Source organism: Tenebrio molitor, chromosome 5 (assembly GCF_963966145.1).
Source record: "Tenebrio molitor chromosome 5, icTenMoli1.1, whole genome shotgun sequence".
In the NCBI taxonomy this organism is placed as follows: Eukaryota; Metazoa; Arthropoda; class Insecta; order Coleoptera; family Tenebrionidae; genus Tenebrio; species Tenebrio molitor.
Genome location: NC_091050.1, coordinates 20,464,512 through 20,482,519, shown reverse-complemented (window position 1 = coordinate 20,482,519; position 18,008 = coordinate 20,464,512). Strand labels below are relative to the sequence as shown.

Here is an 18,008-nt window from a genome sequence, read left to right as displayed (position 1 = left end):
GTCGTGGCATGTATATTGTTTAAAAATAAATTAAATCTGTTGACAAATTATGTTTGTGAAAATTGTCACAAATCTGACACATTAACGCACGCCTATGATTGATGCTACAACACACACTAGGAAAATTTGGCGTTCACATTTCGATGGCGCCGATAGTACTATCGCGGCCATCCAAAAGTGAACGTTTTTTTTTATAGTTTGATTTTTACTTTAAATCATAGGCGTCCTAAAATGTCAAAGTTTGACACTAGCGTTAAAAAAATTATTGAAACATTTTTTTTTAAAATGCTACATCTTACTCCGATTCAGACAGCTAGGGCTATTGAAAAGCTAGAAGAAAATTGGTCGTTGGCTGCTGTGACGAGAGAATTACATTGCAGTAAGACTTGCATCTGCAAGAAAACAGGCTTGAGAGGCCAATACGAATAGGTGTGGAAAGGTTTCTTTACTAAAGTTTACTTTCATTTTAATAATGTATTAATTACCTCTCAGCCTCATTTTTATTAAACATTATTTATTACAACTTTTTATTTTTAAAATAGTAACGTCTGCTGCACGAACGCCAATGAATACAGCCTGATTTAATCTAATGAAAAATACGGAAATTTTCGCAAGCTATCGTTCACTTTTGGATGGCCGCGATTGTACATTTCATAATTTTTTGATAATTTTTCACTTACAAACAAAGCCAAAAAAAATTAAAATGTAAATTTCAACCAAAAAGTCAAATTCTGATTTTTATACTAACCTACCCAGATTCACTTCCTATAATTATTTACGAAATTACGGAAAAAAATACCAATTAGATTTTGAATTAAACGCAGTTTTACATTTCAACTTTCAAAATCATTTTTATTTATGACCTGCTACTTGTGCTGTCGTAAATTTAGGTGACAATGGAAACTGTCAATTTTATGGCAAAAAGGTTTAAAACGGTCGGCTATACCTTTGTTGGGAAATTATACCATTGTGCCGTAAATCACCCGTCTGGTTTACGTTTAAATAAAAAAGCGAATTATTTAGCTAACCAAGTCAAAATTTGTAATTGTGCCACCAGGGTTTGATGGGCTAGCAGATACAGATTCATTTAGTGTAAAAACTTTATAGGTAAATTAACAATTAATTTCAGAAAACTAATAAAACTGTTACGGCCTTATTTATTAACAACAATTTTTTTTTAAATTCTCAAATATACCTTATCAGTAATTAGTCAGGTATATAAAATTTCGCCAATTTTATTTAATTAGAAGTCGCGATTTCTCGCGTGCGCGTAGACGATGCCCCACCCGGTATAATGATGGAACAAAGAAATTGAAATAAACAAAATTTTCAAATAAAATTATTAGCTTGTGCTCTTGATGTATTTAGTTATATCATCAGTTATTAATTAATTATCTTGAGTGCTTGATAAATTTCTTGTATATTAATTTTAAGAACCTTTATCGCTTTTATACGACTTCCCCATTATGTGTTTGACAACGGTTTCAGACTCTCAGAGTTTTGAAGGTGCGATTTTAATATAGACCGTCGCTTAAGAGAAGCAGAAAAATAATTTTTCTAATTTGCACCTATCCTATAACACAGTCAGTATAACACTCAAACGGGTTTCGAAAAGGAGCTCTTTTCGATACGCATTTCAGGAACATTTACATAAATTTTTAATGTTAGCAGTGACTCATAGTGAGTTGCTGCTACGTGATCACTGCATTTCACGACACTTTAAATTCAAAACACAAATGTCTATTTACCAGCGTTACCAACCCTTACATTTGCCCAATATAATTTTCCTAAGTTAAATACATATAATTATGCCCTGTAGAAGATTTGATAAACCACAAAGTAAATGTTTAAAATGATACTGTTGGCAGTCATATTAATGTATGTACGAATATACATAGAACCAGAATGATAAAATGCTAATTATTCATTATCAAAAAAGTAGCAATTAACTTAAAAGCGTATGCAACGATGTAATTAACTGGAAGCAACAATAAACGAATAATACTGGAAAATTTAGCAGTATTAAGCGTTCACGATCTTTTTGAGACCGAGTTGGCTATGAATGATCATCTTGTGATTTTATTGGCAGCATGGCCAACTGTATCAAAACGCTAAGCGCTTATTATGGCCGTCCCACTCGATGATTTCTCCGTAAGAAAAATTGTTCTTGACATTTAAAAAAATCGTACGTACAGTAGAGACTTCAAGTGACGATTATTTGAATTAAAAGACAACGGATGACAGAAACGTCTTTTTTTTCTGTAATTGGTTATGTCCATGTTAAATATTTATAAGTAAATAAATTAACTGCAAGTGTTAATTGCATGCAGTAACAAAATAATAAAAATAGTAAAAGTGTAAAATAAGAAACATATAATAGGTAAGGTGTTGTGTCAATAGCTTAAAAACCATAAAAAAAAACAAACTTCAATTGCTTCAAAATATCAGACATAACCTCAAATTGTTTTAATTCGAATTTAGTATTTTTCTGAATCCATTGTGTTGTTGGATAATGTGACTCCTGTCAGCATTAGAATAAGTGAGCACATCAAAAAGATTGTCACCTGTGAAAAAAATTCAACAAGACAATGGTACAGTTAATTTCAAAATTATCGAGTACACCTCAAAAATCAAGAAATCGATTTATTAGAGTTTTTTCCAGATGTGAAGATGCCTTTTTGAAATGTAGACGTCATGTTTTTATATAGGTTAGGTATGTATGTTTTGCAACATATATTTTAGAGCACCATAATATTGTTTGTTTTATCCTCTCTACACGGTGCTCTTCGCGATGTTATAAGATTGGGCTATCCTCCGGATCGACCACCCTTTGGAAAGAATGACCACTTTCGCGTATTCGATTAGATTAGGCATTTTGTTTGTCAAAATTGACATTGATCTTTGACAAAAAATGTAAGTGCATTTTACACTGTAGAAAATTAGGTGTACTCTATAATTTTGAAATTAACTGACCTAAATTTCCTAGAATGGAACAAAATTTTCATGGTTGCAGAGGATAACCCAAATGGACTAATAAATACAAAGATTCGCCGACCCAGCTAGCAAATAAGTTACCAGGAGCCAACAAGTCGTTTACCAAAAAGAAACATTCAGTTTAAAGGAAAATGCATATGGGAGGAACACACAGGATGAGATCCTAAATTTGTAATAAAAGCTTTAAAAATGTATCGACACGTTTATTTACCTTTAAATGTACACTTTTCTATGAAAATAAAAAGATTTTTCAGTATTAAAATGGTATTTGGAAATAGCGACCTACGGTTATAACGACCGAATTTCACCGGTCCCTTCCACATCGTTATAAACGATATATACTGTATATGGTTTGGATAATACCAAATCTAAAACCATTGGTGAAAGACCTTGCACAGCCAACAAAATGCTCTGCTATGTTATCCACGAGTTATCAACTAGATACACAATTGCTGCAGGGTACTTTTTCCATTCAACGTTAACAACGGCACAATTTTCACAGATAAGGGTAAATAAAGGTAAATAAGGGAGTTATGGACTCGTCTTGTTTTTTGGGGACACCTGTAAAATTACCAATTGATTTTACATTTATTTTATATCGTGAAACAGAATACCACAAAAACGCTCAGAACTTTCTGGACACCCTAATATAATAACATCATTTAGTTTCGCAGAAACCAGATGTGGGAGTGAGATACAATGAATGAAGATTAGAAATCAATTGGAACGGTTTTGGGAAATTAAAATCAATGTTTGTTTTATTAATCCAGCAACAAATTAAGTAAGTAGGTAGAGCTTGTGCCAACTCTCATGATCGATGACCTTGACAAAAGCTGCGCGAAGGCGGAGCCCAATTGTGATAAGTGAAACGTAAAAACGTCGGTCGTTTAGTTCAAATTTTCAGGGTGGCGGCAAATTTGCATTTTACACTGTTCAAGGATTTGGATTAGAATGTCCGACATTATCTAAGGACTTGTCGGCTTTTCGCCAAATAAATATCAACATAAATTAGCTCACAAATCTGTAAAGCGTGACAAAATGGTACCGATGTTTTTAGTTCGAATAGTACAGACGCTTCGGTACGCATTTTGGTTTCTGCGTCATCGATCATGAGAGTTGGCACGAGCTCTATGTATATTCGGTCTAGTCCTAACAAAAATCTAAATTTAAACATTCTAATTACGGCGGAGAGAAACATTACATTACATGAGTTCGTGTGTAAAATGGGTTTTTTTGGCACGAGTGGAGCGTTTTAAAGGCCAACGAGTCCCAAAAAAGGCCCAATTTATATTGTTCTACTAATGTCGAGTTTATTACGCTTTTCCAAACGCTTTACCATACAAAATCATCATGTTGTAAAATAGCAACGAACTTAATTCACTATTTTAGAACTTGACAAATCTGTAAAACTTAAAATTTCCAATGAAAAAGACGAAGATCTTGTAAACATTCGATATTTTGCCTGCGAATGAAAATTATCTTCACTGTTGTTTTCAATATAACCAATCTTGTCAAAGGCTTCGTTAAAATGAAGGGGGAAAATGTTAACAAAATACGATTTTGAAAAATGATTGTTATGAAAATTTTCTGAAATTGATGACTTTTTGTACATAATAAAATATTCCAATTTATTTTCCCAACACATTGTATATCTCTTCATACAATACACAATAACCGATCATTTAAAAAAAAATCATTTGGTGCCTGTTTGTGAATAGTCGACGTTTACATTATTATTAGGTTCTGCTAACTTTAATTTATTTAGATACCTAGAGGTATTTTCATATTTGGTGGCGGAAACAAAAGACTGAGAAATGTCACAAAATTGTATTGTCAGTGTCAAATTTCTCATAAACGCCGTAAAAAGGAATGTCTAGGTAAATTTAAATTTTCGCTAAATAGATTGAAAAAATAAATTCTAAGGAAACCAATTTTTGTCAGTGCTTCAAAAGGAAAAGTTATTCTCACATAATCAAACGTATTACAAATTATGTCTTTAGTTCGACGATTAATAACTTTCTTATTGCCAATTTGCTGCATTTCTGTCGAAATCACGAACGTCTTTGAGAAATTTGACACTGACAATACATTTCTCAGTCTTTTGTTTCCGCCATCAAATATGAAAATATCTCTACTGCTCTAAATATTAAGGATACACGCTTTTATTTATTTGAATTAAGGAGATATTCATGTCTAGAAATTTTAAAATACCCCTCGTGTTACTATAATCCTCGCTGCGTTCGTGCAATAAACTTACATTCGGAATGAAAAGATGCACTTTAGTTCCTCAACACATTGACATTAGGTATACAGGCTGATTCACATAGCCCGTTCATTAGAAACTTTTTTATTTCCCAAAATCATATTAATATGAAAATTGGTAGTTGACTATAATCGACTACTCCAAGTTCAAATTAAATATTTTCAAAATGGCGGCACTTCCGGAAATACCGGAAATCGATGCCATCTTTGTTTTTTTTAAATAGAAAGGCCCCATTTTGACTTCACATTTCGATTCTACGTTAACTTTTGAGTTTAGTACGTCTTTTTGTCAATACTTATCTGTCATCGTTTTTGACCTGTCATCTTTTTTGCAAAAAAGTGAGGTTGCAGGTCTCGCATTAAAAAATTTATAATTCCTGAACCATCAGAAATAAATAATTTATTTTTGCTTTACTGACTTGCCAAAGATTTGGCTGCTTTTTTGCGCTATCAACGACATTTTTTTATGTTTCATACGCCTACTGCAATTTTTTAAAATTGATAATCAAAAAATTTCGAAAACTTCATTTTTTTAAATGGCAACAACCGTTTCTGGTACTAGATATAAATGTAAAATCAAATTTTAAGGCCCCTTTTATTAACAAAAAAAAAAGAAAACAATTCTATTTTACCACTTATAATTTCAGCAACGGGAATAGTACCGCAATCTCTTTTTAAAAATTTAAAAATTCTGGATTTAGATAACACATTGGTAGTTGAAATTCAAAAAGGTATATTATTATACTCATGTCACATCGTGAGGAATTTCCTTAACATTGACACAGAACATAATACACAACAAAGTCAAAATGCGGAGGCGAGACACCGGTAATTATGTTGATAAGCACTGCACTATTACTTGATAGTAATATCCGTAATAGTGTATGTAATCCGGCAAAATTGCCGTGCTGCCGGGTGGCGGAGGGATGGTAACCAAAGTAACGAAACGTTTTAACACACATTATTAGAAATTAGAAAAGCTTTTATCATTAAATTAAACTGCTGAACTAATGTTTCTTACCAGAAAACAGAAGTTGATAAAAAGTTTGCCTTTTCTCCAAGTTGAGATTTGTGTGTTCTAACCACTTCAATCCTGTTTAGATCGTCTATACCGTTTAAGACGTTTTGTGGTTATTGAACAGGTACTTTAACCAGGTTAACTGACGAGGCACAACTACAAACCACAAAAGTTATTCATAGAATGATAATATATGACATATATATAGTCGTAGAAAATAACGAATATCGTTTGTACGTGTAGATAGAAAAGTAAAAAAACAAGGTAGAAATGGAGTTGATAAAAAACACATAAAAAAGAATATTAGCAACATTATTTAATTTTGTAGAAACCAGATGTGTGAGTGAGGGAGAAAGAATGAGAATAACAAATTAATCAGGAAGGTTTTGGAAAGTTCAAAGAAATGTAGAACAATTCTTAGAAGTAGCAGATCAACCGAATTTCAGGTGAATGGCATTACAAAGGTCAAACTCTTTACGTAAAAACGTTTCAAGGCCAATTTAGGTTTTAAAATAATGTATGTAAGTACATATGTTTCATTTCGTTTCTCTTTATCTTCTTGTTGCATCATTACTACCTATTGTCTAAAGTCAGAAATGTAGTCATTTTCAGATTTGTAATCGAACAAGGAGTTATGTAAATTCAGTGTGGTCCTAACAAACATCAAATCACAAATATTCAAGTTCTGGTAGAAAAACCTATTCCATGAAAAAATTCTAGAAATAATGGAAATGCTATCGTAATTGGTTAAAATAACCAATATACAATTTAAGAGAGTTGATTGCAGGGGGTGAAAAAGTGTTCGACAATAAACGAATAAAGTGGAACCAATACAGAGAACTCAGTCGCCTGCGACGATTTCAAAAAAGATCTAAGATCACAGGAAATCACCTCCTCCAAGGTCACTATGACCAATTACCCAGAATTAGAGGCTGCTCGAGACGGTCGGCGTCTAAGTCTCCAGGGACCAAAACGGCGTTTATCAACTAAACACGAGTTAACGATTCGGTGTGAATGGTTAAAGTACCGAAATTCTTCGCGGCGGGTCACCTCTGCCACGCGAAAGAGTTTGCGTAGGCGACTCTTCGCTGCCTCAGGTGCGCCGGGCAGCATTTGACAGAGGACTGCGTGAACGCCCCTCCCCCTCAAAGCTGCGAAATGAGCGAACTACGAAGATAAACACCCTCTAAGTTTCCGGGGATGTCCTGTGTGGCCCTGACCTGAGACAAGCAGGCAATCGCAACTAAAACTTCAGCCGTCGAGAAAACTGCGCCCCAAAGCCCAACCTGACCTAACCTGACCTGACGGAGGATGGCGAAGAAAAACAAATAAAGAACTAAAGAAGCTATACAGGCACAGCAGTACATATAGTGCAGCATATCAAAGCACAAAGGATTAGGTGCTGGATCATGTTGGTAGGATGGCAGAGCAGAGACATACGAAGAGAGCGCTGCTGGAGGGAAAATGACGAAAGAAGACGAGGGGTAAACCGAAGAAGAAATGGCTGGAGGCGGTAACAGCAGACCTAAGAATGCTGGGCGTAACCGACTGGAGGAAAGCGTCACATGACAGAAACCTATGGAGACAAATTGTTAAGAGGAGTTGTACCGAAGTGGACAGCGTGGTATAGAATTTTGAGACTAAGCCATGGGCCTAAATGGCCTGTAGTGCTAGAATATATAAAACTCAAGAAGTGGATAAAGAGTCCAAAATTACAACCTGGCAGACCAGGCAAACAGGAAAAAAAAGGAAAATTCCTTCTCCTGCGGAAACTCCTAGAAGAAATAGCGAACACCACTACCTACGCCAAACCTAGCCAGGATGTCAACGGGTTTGCGAAAATAATCAGCACGCTCTGGATAGTCTTCTCGGAGACGAGATCGATGCTGAAGCAAATGCGCCAATTTGCAGAGCAAACACATGCTGTGACAAACTGGGTGAGTTCGCTTCAGACCCTCAGGTAGCCGCTTGGAACTCCAACGGCCTGGCCGACTTTAAAAGGAAAGAACTAAAGGTAAACGGTTGGTTGGGGACGGCGGATCTAGGTCTTGCTTTATGCGGTTTAGGAATGCTAATCGTACAACCCGAGTATCTATAAACGTCGCTGATCTCAAGACGATTCAGATTATTCTTCTGAGTACCCTCGCGGCCGAGAGTTTGTTACCTCCAGCTCGTAGGCTCCTGTTGGTGTACCTTGACCGCATATTTACTAATTAGACATATTTTTGTCATTAATCGAATTGTAAAATATGAGTAATACCTGGGATACCGTTTTGAAGAAGGTTTTTATCCGTCTCTGTCTGTGATAACTAAATTAGAATTTGTTTACTTGTTTTGCAAACTTTAACTTGTCATTTGTCTGTCATTTACCCGTTTTCTGTTTTTTCTGTTGCCGCCTTAATCTTGTTGTTTGTCTTTGCAATGGCCTCAGCTAGTTAATTTACTTTTTTCACTACTAGTAATAAAGTCTAGCGTTATCGGTTGTCATAGAACACTGAGAAATTTCGTTTTTCTACGTTGGCCCAGTGACAGGTAAATAATTTTTCATTATTAACCAGTGGTGAATAATGGAACAACCGTCACCTAGCAACGAAAGATTGTCGTCTATTTCATTGGTTAACGTAGACGATTTTCATACCAATTGTCAAGAAATGACAACTCGGACCCGTTGCATCCGACAAAATAATTTGATTAATAATTATTATCAGAAAGGCTTTTATCGTATCTAGTAGTGAAAAAATAGTATATAAACCACGGTGGAGAAGTCCCTTATAGCCTTCGCGCCTTACAACCCTCGGCGCGCCTCGGGCTCTAATCTTGGCACTCTGGCTATAATCATGAACTTCCCCACCTTGGTATATAATATACTATTACTCGTATTCACAATCGGTTAATAACGTACAGCTTTTCTAACCTCTTAAAGGTTAGAAAGTGAGCGATTACTCGTGTACACATCAACCGGTCAGTAATGGTGAAAAAAGGAGTCAGTAATTAGTCGTAGAAAGACCAGATAGATGCAGTTCTCCGCAAATATTGACATGAATGCAACTGAAATGGCATGCGTTTGTGCACTTATAATTATCAGAAGAAGAAAAAAGAAAAACAGACGTTTTTGTTGTAAAGAGTTTTAGTCAAAATTTTTATTTTTGAAATCGGTCCTGAGGTAATGGTCCTGCTCAAATTTGCGCTGATTTGTTAGAAATTAGAATTGACAAAAAAAATCAAATGAGCATGCACGTTAATCAAAAATACTGTCAGAGCACCTCATTAGTCGAAATGGCTTTATCATTACGAAAATAATAAGCTCATAGATATGTTGCTAATGTATGTATGTATTAATCTAGTACAGCGGAGAAATAGACGGGACCGGACTCAAAATTTTAGAAAACAATAAAAATATACAATCAATTATCATGCATAGTACCTCGTGTTACAAGGAACGCCTCAACTTCGAAAACACCCTTGAATTACTTTTTGAAAAAAAAAAATAGTCTATGTTGTGCTAATAGTGCTTTTAAAGTGATTTATTCCAGTTTTTGTTTTATTTAAATCAAACCATAAATAACGGAGATATGGCTTGCGGCGTTTTTTAGGACGCACCCTGTTTAACTGGGAAAGGGGTATATAACTAAATACAGGGTGACTGACGAAAAACCTTTGATGCTGTATTTTGCTTATTTTTTATCCGATTTCCATAAGTGACACATCAAATGAAATAATTTTGAAAACACTTCATTACCAACTAATTTAAAAAAAAAATCTTCCGTCCAGTTTTTGACAGATGAACATCAGCTTCTTTTTTTCAAATAGCACTGTACATTTTTTTTATTCATTATTGTAGAGATTTGTCTTCTGAATATAAAATTGCAAAGAACTATACCCATTCATTAAACAAAAGCCAAGAAATTAAAGAGTAAATGTACAAAATTTAAAAATCAATTGACCAAAATTAACAAGAGAGAAGTTTATTCTATATGCTCGAAATGGCTAAGTAAGCTCTGAATATTCATTTGTCAAAACAGTTTGATGATAATAATAATAATAATAATAATGTTGCTGTGGAAGAATTTCCAAAGTGTTAACATGTGGTGTGGCATTTTTGGAGATAGAATGGACTAGTGGGTCCCTTTTTTATTGATAGCAGTCTCAATCAAACAAAATATCATATTATTTATTATCAAACGAAATAAGCAACTTTCTGGATGAGATACCATTAGCAGTGTTGAATAGAGTTGAATAGTGTGGACGGCGCTATACCACATAATGCACACATGAATTTTGTATTTTTAAATCATTTAAATTATGTTGGTGAACGATGAATGGGTGCTCATGGAGCTATTCGATGGCCCGCTAGATCCCCAGATTTGAATCCATTGGATCCATTGGAAACTTTCGAGACAATGTTTATTTGACCCCACCAGGTACCCAAAAAGAGTTAAAAAAAAGAGTGGTGCGAGTATGTCAGGAAAAACCCCGAAATTTTTTACTGAATGCAAAAGTGGGCATTTCTAGAAGGTATCGACAGTATCTGCAACAGCATTGAGAAAATTTTGAGCAACCAGAATAGATTTTGTATTGTTTACAAATTTGATTACTTGATTTTTGATTTTCAATTTTTTTCCATTAAAATACATTTTTTGTTTTTTCTTTTAATGTACTATTGCGATCATTAAATTTTGGACATCATTTTTCTGGCACATACAAACTATAAACTCTAAATCATGCTTTATTGAAATTGTCATGAATGATGAAATTGTTGTCAAATTTATCAACAATTTGTCAATATGAGCGATGACAAAATATTAAGTTGATGGTTTTTATTTATTTATTTTCTATTTTTTATTAATTAAAACCTCGTTCTTTCCCATTTGTCTAGTTTTTAAAACCTCTTGAATGTTTTGTCGCTAAATCTGACATTCACAGTTTCAAAATTGACACAACAATCAAAATTAAGGTTATTAATACATTGAAAAAGGTTGTTTTAGAATGTATGACAGGATGATGACATTAGTGTCCAAAATTTATTGATCGCGACTGTACGAATATTCAGAAGAAGATTCTTTATAAGAACGAATAAAAAAATATATAGAGTGTAATTTGAAAAAAAAAGTAGGCTATCGCCTGTCAAAAAATAGATGTCGAAAAAAATATCGAATATAGTCCATTTTTTAATTATAGTCCGATGGATCAATTAATAAGTAGAGCAACTGTTATATTGCTATCTCTTTTCAACATAATGTAAAACAAGCTATTGGATTCTTGTACCTTTGATTTTATATTACTAGATTGGCCACCAATGGAACCAGTTTTCCGCAAACTTTTGGATGCGGATACCAGAGGGAGCGCCTATTGCCGCTGTGTGAATTCGGTTAGACATACGTTACGTTTCTGTCGCCAGAGTAAGCTTGTCGTAACTTGAATAAAGCGCGGAGTTCGGAGTATCGCACAGTATCGCACTATCGAGTCGAAATGCGAAATGTTTCCAGAACACGACGGGAACAGACGAGGTGACGAGTTACTGTTTAAAATATCACTGGACGTATAACGCAATGCGCTTTATTTCATACTGTAATCACTAAATCATTGTTTTAGTTTAAAAAATTATTATAACTAACTGTTTGTTTGTTGCCTTTTCACGTTATTTATCTCAGGAAACTAACACGAAATATGTACTTAGTTCTTTGTGTATTAAGAACGCAAAGTGATACATTGTTGATTGAGAGATTGACAATGTACTATTGGGAGCATGAAATTTCGGGCAGCTATGTCATTTAAAAAAACCCAATGTAGTCTAAGCTTTATGGTCATAAATGTTATAACAATTAATTTTGACGAAATAAACACAGTTATGCACAATTATTTTACATTTTAGTTATTACAGTCACGGACAGAAAAAAGTGGGACAAGTCTCATTACGAAATTTAACTAAAATTAAGTTAAGTAAACCTGGTTTACTATAATAAATAAATAGATATTTTAATAGTAACCATAGAAATAGTAAAGAGCCTTACATTAGCGAAAAAATATTGTCCTATTTTTTTGTTCGCGACTGTAATTTCCAAAGTTTAATAAAAGACTGTTTAGTTTCCAGAAAATCACATCTAAGCACTTGCAACTTTTCAGGATTGATGAATGCAATTTGTCAAAATGACATGCAACAATAGTAGATATTAACATGAGGTTTATTAAGTCGTCTAGCATCTAAAGCCTATTTCACATCTTATATCAGTCAAATTTCAAGTCTGCCCGAAATTCCGTGCTCGCAACACACAACATTTTTTCTACAATCGCAACTATGACTACTATGTACATACATATTATTTTATTTGGAGCAAATCAATGTAATACTTTATTAAAATCAGAAACTAATTATTCACAATAAGAGAATATATGTTTCTGCCGGGTTGCCTATGAAAATATAGCCGCAAGTATTTTTAATTAAAATTAAATTAATTAATTTTTTTCGTTCACTCGTTTTTGATAAATTATAATTCATTTCAAAGAGAGATATGTAAAGAACTTAAAAAGTTTGAGTTGCCATTTCTCACTTGGCCCCAGCGAGTCAAATGTGACTAAGATATTGGAAAAGTTTTTAAAAAAAGAATTAAGTCAGTAGCCCGTATACTTTTTGAGAAAATAATTTTTCTATTCGACGAGCGAACGAGCCGGGCGGCCTGGCAGGAGATTATAACCCGGCACGCCAATTTAGTCGTCTATCGATATACTTGTAGGGAGTGTAGCAGTCTAAAGACAAAAATTTTGAGTATAAGTATAGTTTTTTTGTATATTTGCTAAAATTTACCTACTTTAAATGCTTTCATCTTCGTCATATTCATCCTCAAATATACAAGAAACATTGTCTGACATTTTTAGCAAGAACAATCTCTCCAGGATCTTAAGTCTTCCTTCATGCACATACATTTATTGTTTTTTTTTTTAATTTAAGAAGGATAGATAAGTAATACCATTACAAAAAAGCAAAATATTATTTCTCGTCGATTCTCCTGTTCCTATAAAAAATGTTAGAAAAATGTCTTCAATTCTACGTAAAGCAAGGAGTAGCTAAGGCACGTAAAATTTGAAATATATCCTTCAGGCAGTTTATATCATTTTTGTCATGAACTTATGCTCTAATTCTATTCTAGTGCGTTTTGTAGTGTTGGGTTAATTTAATACAATTTAAAATCTCCCAATCTAAATAAGGGCATTTTACAACCTGTTTTAGCTACAATGGATCCCATACCTAATGAGTTAATGACATTAGAAAACTGATGAACATTTTTTGCACGGACCAATGATACCAAAATAATAAATGTATGTGCATGAAAGAAGGCTTAAAATGCTGCACATTGTTCTTGCAAAAAATGTCACAACAATGTTTCTTGTTTAGGTATATGAGAATGAAAGATGACGAAGAAAGCATTTAAAATAGGTAAATTTTTTCAAAAATACAAAAAATTTACCGACTCAAAATTTTACAATTATTAGTAAATACGCGTGCCGGGACTGCCGGGTTATTTCTGCCTGCCAGAGCCAGAAGCTGCCGCGCGTTCGCTCGTCGAATAAAAAATAATTATTTTCTCAGAAAGTATTCAGGCCACCGAATTAATTCTTTTTTAAAAACTTTTCCGATATCTTAGTTACATTTGACTCGCTGCATGTGTATCGAAATTTTTAACATTTCACATAGGTCCCAGCAGAGTGAAGTTTACTATGCGCATTTTTGATTCATCTGAATTTATTAATTTTTTTTTTCAAAACTCTCAATATTTGCGAAATTTCCAATTCACTATTGGAAGCGCTGTACTTTTTAGTATAAATATACAAAAAATCAAAATTATAGCTTCAATAGTTGAATTAACACAGCGTTAAATGTTACGAGAAACGTAGTGTTTCGGATTACACCCCAACTACGTATAAAAGCCGTTTTCAAAGTTCGATCTTATTAAAAAAAGTTGTAGATGACCATTCCTTATGTCCCAAAATGTCCTCTACAAGATAGTATCGGTCTCATTTAGTTATACTTTGGAATCACTAGAAGTCATAATTTCGGTCCGATTTTGCTTCACTACTTGGCTTGGCTCGGCCCTTGATAGCGTACGCTGTGTCTGTGATTCTGTGAAAAGTGGCAAAGAAAGAACCGCTCGCCTGAATATTCATCAACACTAATTAGTGCTCATAAATTCATTCGGTCGACTGTAATAGTTATTTATGTGACAAGCTTAGTAAATTAATCTTTACGGGCGCGCTGGCACTTGTTGGACGAGCGACGTAAGGAGCGAGTCCCATAAGCCAGTAAGCCCAGTAAAGATTAATTGCTAAGCGAGTTGCATACAAACTTTTATTTCCACCTTCAACCTCTAAATTTCGTTTTTTAATTGTTATTTGTATTTATAAAAATTTTGTAATGAAAGGCGGTGGGGCAATTATACCTGCGTCGTCATGGTGTTGAGATAAACAACAAAAATACTGTCAGAAATTTTGCGAAAAGTGTTTTGAAAAGTGTTGTGAAAAGAAGAAAAGAAAAAAATGGCTTTAATGCCGGACGCCGACTTCGAAGGAGATTTTCTTGAGGTACAGGAAAATATACGCGGAATTGCCAACGCTGCAAGTGCCGTTCTATTACCGCTCCGATCCAAAGAGCGGTATGAGAAACAATATGCAATATTTTGCGAATGGCGCAAGGCTAAAGGGGCGAATGGGGTGAACGAAGACTTAATTCTAGCATATCTTTATCAAAATGTAAGTTAGTTGATTATTTTTGCTAACTCACCTCCTTATTTGTTGTGTTGTTTTTAGTCTGAGAAATACAAACCCTCTTCACTTTGGGCGTTTTACTCGATGCTAAAGAAGACATTAATCTCTTACGAGAACGTTAATATAGCAGATTTTTCTAAAGTGTCGTCTTTTTTAAAAACAAAATCTTTGGGATACGTGCCAAAAAAATCAGCCGATTTGAACAGAGCAGAAGTAGAAACGTTTTTAAAAGAGGCTCCAAACGAAGAATTTTTGTTGGTGAAGGTAAGATATTGTATCGCTTTGTCCATTATTTTAATTTTAAAATTGAAATATTGCAGGCTGTAACAATTTTCGGTGTATGTGGAGGTTGCCGACGTCAGGAACTGTGCGATGTAAAGGTGCAACATGTTAAAGATGAAGGAGCTGTCATAGTAGTTAGAATTCCTGATACAAAAACACACGTCAGTAGAGCATTTACCATTCTTTCTGATGGAAATGGTTTCAATCCCATCGATCTAGTTCGTCAATATATGAAATTGCGGCCAAGCCATACTAAAATTGATCGTTTTTTTTTGTCTTATAGAAACAAAAAGTGCACTGTTCAGCCAGTAGGTATAAAGACAATTGGAAAATTTCCATCTATTATAGCGAAATATTTGGGTTTAGAGAATGCAGCATCATATACGGGTCATTGTTATCGGCGTACGTCGGCTACGTTATTGGCTAATGCCGGCGCTGACGTTTTAACTTTAAAACGGCATGGATCTTGGAAATCCTCAACAGTTGCCGAAAATTATGTAGCCGAATCAATGTGCAATAAAATTAAAATTGCTAAAATGATTCAATGTGGCGATGGGATTGAAACTAATAGTAATATTAGTAACAAAGAAAACGAAACACCTGTTGTATCTGTTTCCAACAAAAATATTAGTTTGGAAATTGAAAGCAACAACCAAAAAATGATTGCTGGAAATTTACAAATGACGTTCGAAAAAAAATCTAAATGCGTTATTAATGTATATAATTCTAAAAATTGATAGTTAAATTTGTTTGTGTTTCTAATAAACTTAAAAAAAAACCATTTAATTAGTTTTGATTATTTATTTTTTGATGAGCCTTGTAATAACTATTACAGGTCTCTTCTAGGTGCCTGTTAAATATTACAGGGCTCTGCCTGTAATTACCCATTTACTTAGTTACCACAAATACCTATAAAGTGTCATTTACTTAGAAGGTGGAAATAAAAATTTGTTTCGTTGCTTGCTACGCTCTCTATCAGTGGCATCCAAAAGTAAAATTTCTTGCATACGGCGAGGCCTCCGTGAAAATACAGGCCGCGACCAAGAAATAGTGACGTCACGAAATCCGGCTCACTACTGTGTAACTTATAATACCCAATATAAAGAAAATTATATATTTCAATGAGTAAAACTGAATATTGTTTGAAGAAAAATAATTATTATGATAAAAAACAATAAAGAGGGTTTTCAACATCACCTTAGAGGTACCCAACACATGCGTTGGCTCTTGTGGAGGCGTCGCCAATAGCCCTATCTCTATGTGTTTTGTAAGTTTAACTCTTAAATTTAAGTAATTTTTCTTTTGGATTGATCTTTATTTTGGGTGCTAATTTGGTCGTTGATTAATTTTGAATAATTATTAAGAAATATATTGGCAAGAATATGACTATTTCAATATCAATTTCGACTTCAATGTTTTGTTACATAAAATACATTTGTCATTAATTTCTTCTACATATTTTTCCAATTTTAACATTGTCAACTCCCGTAAAATGATCCTTTGTTTACCGCTTCTTAGAAATTCAGTTTCATATTTATCAGAAATAAGCTCACTAAATACCTATCTGATGTGCCTTAATAAAAGTTTCAAAGAATAATTCAGGGGGTTGTTTTTTAGAGCATCTCTTGTTAAATTTTTTAAATATTCACCAACATTTGCAGTCGTTTTCGCCATAGTTGGTAAAATTTATAACAAAATCTGAATTGGTGGTAATGTATGTTAAACAATTTTCACAATCGTTAACAAATTTAATTAGTGAATGTGCACAGTATGCGGCAATATAGAACAAACATGACAATATAGCAGAATTTGGGGATGTATCAAATGAATTCTTTTATATATCTGAAAAGAAAGAGATGTTTTCAGATAACCGAAAAAGACCATTATCATTTGTATTTCTGTCATCCACTCAAAAGTCTTTTAAAGAAAATGTTCCAAATATTTTGTTGGATTAAATGACTCCCTATGAATGCATTTAATCCATCTTTTTTTTATTTCTTCATCTTTTGGAAAAGAAAAGACGGTCACAGACATATTAGTACTGTCGTAATTGCTTGAACAATAAATTTCAGGCATATTTAATGAAAGGAAAAAGACTCACCCAGGTAAATATTTAGTCAAATGATATTTATTATTATATCCTAAAGGGCACCAACCAAAAGTTTATTTTATACCTAACTAATAATATATAACTTTCACTGTTTTCATTTGTTGCAAAACACAAATTTTCGGTGCACTTCAAATACAGCCAGCGGCCATATATTAGCTGACGCTAACAGCATCAATCAATCACTTGAAATGAATTAACGTTTTTCACTGATTTCAAGAGTTGTCTTCAACATAAATTTGATAAATATAAGAAGACTACCACCTTTAATTTATCACTTTTACTTTCTTGAAGTTTTTTTGACACTTTTTACAAAGAAAACTTGCGAAAACGGGACTATTTACACGCCGCGATAAACGAACAAATAGACTGTTTTGAGCTCCCGCTCGACGCATCGCATGGACGAGAGCCTGATGGTCTGACGTCAGATCACGTGACACAAGCTTTGTTCGCGGCCTCTATCTATCTCGGAGGTTACGCATACGGTTTTCCATTTAGGTGGCCAATCTAGTAATATAAAATCAAAGCTTGTACTATGGCGGCCAAAAAATTTTGGCCGTCACTTTCTTGACGTTCAAGTAAAGTGTA

At 33.9% G+C, this 18,008-nt stretch overlaps 2 protein-coding genes across 3 annotated transcripts in view; one reads left to right on the top strand and one right to left on the bottom strand.

Annotated features, from left to right (window-relative positions):
- Positions 1–6,434, bottom strand: part of LOC138131086 (probable multidrug resistance-associated protein lethal(2)03659) — a 47,168-nt gene extending 40,734 nt beyond the window's left edge. Inside the window, exon 1 of the transcript XR_011159712.1 lies at positions 6,278–6,434. The gene's annotated coding sequence lies outside the window, so the exon portion shown is untranslated. The remainder of the gene's footprint in view (positions 1–6,277) is intronic.
- Positions 6,435–14,473: 8,039 nt separating this feature from the next.
- Positions 14,474–16,251, top strand: LOC138131935 (uncharacterized). Of its 2 annotated transcripts, none has more exons than XM_069049216.1 (3): positions 14,474–14,977; positions 15,074–15,295; positions 15,352–16,251. In XM_069049216.1, exons 1-3 carry the CDS (start codon positions 14,804–14,806, stop codon positions 16,048–16,050), a joined length of 1,095 nt encoding a protein of 364 aa, XP_068905317.1. In that variant the 5' UTR covers positions 14,474–14,803; the 3' UTR covers positions 16,051–16,251. The 2 variants fall into 2 exon arrangements, with proteins under 2 accessions (XP_068905317.1, XP_068905315.1); XM_069049214.1 differs by having other exon boundaries at positions 14,474–15,016; positions 15,352–16,248.
- Positions 16,252–18,008: the final 1,757 nt, after the last annotated feature.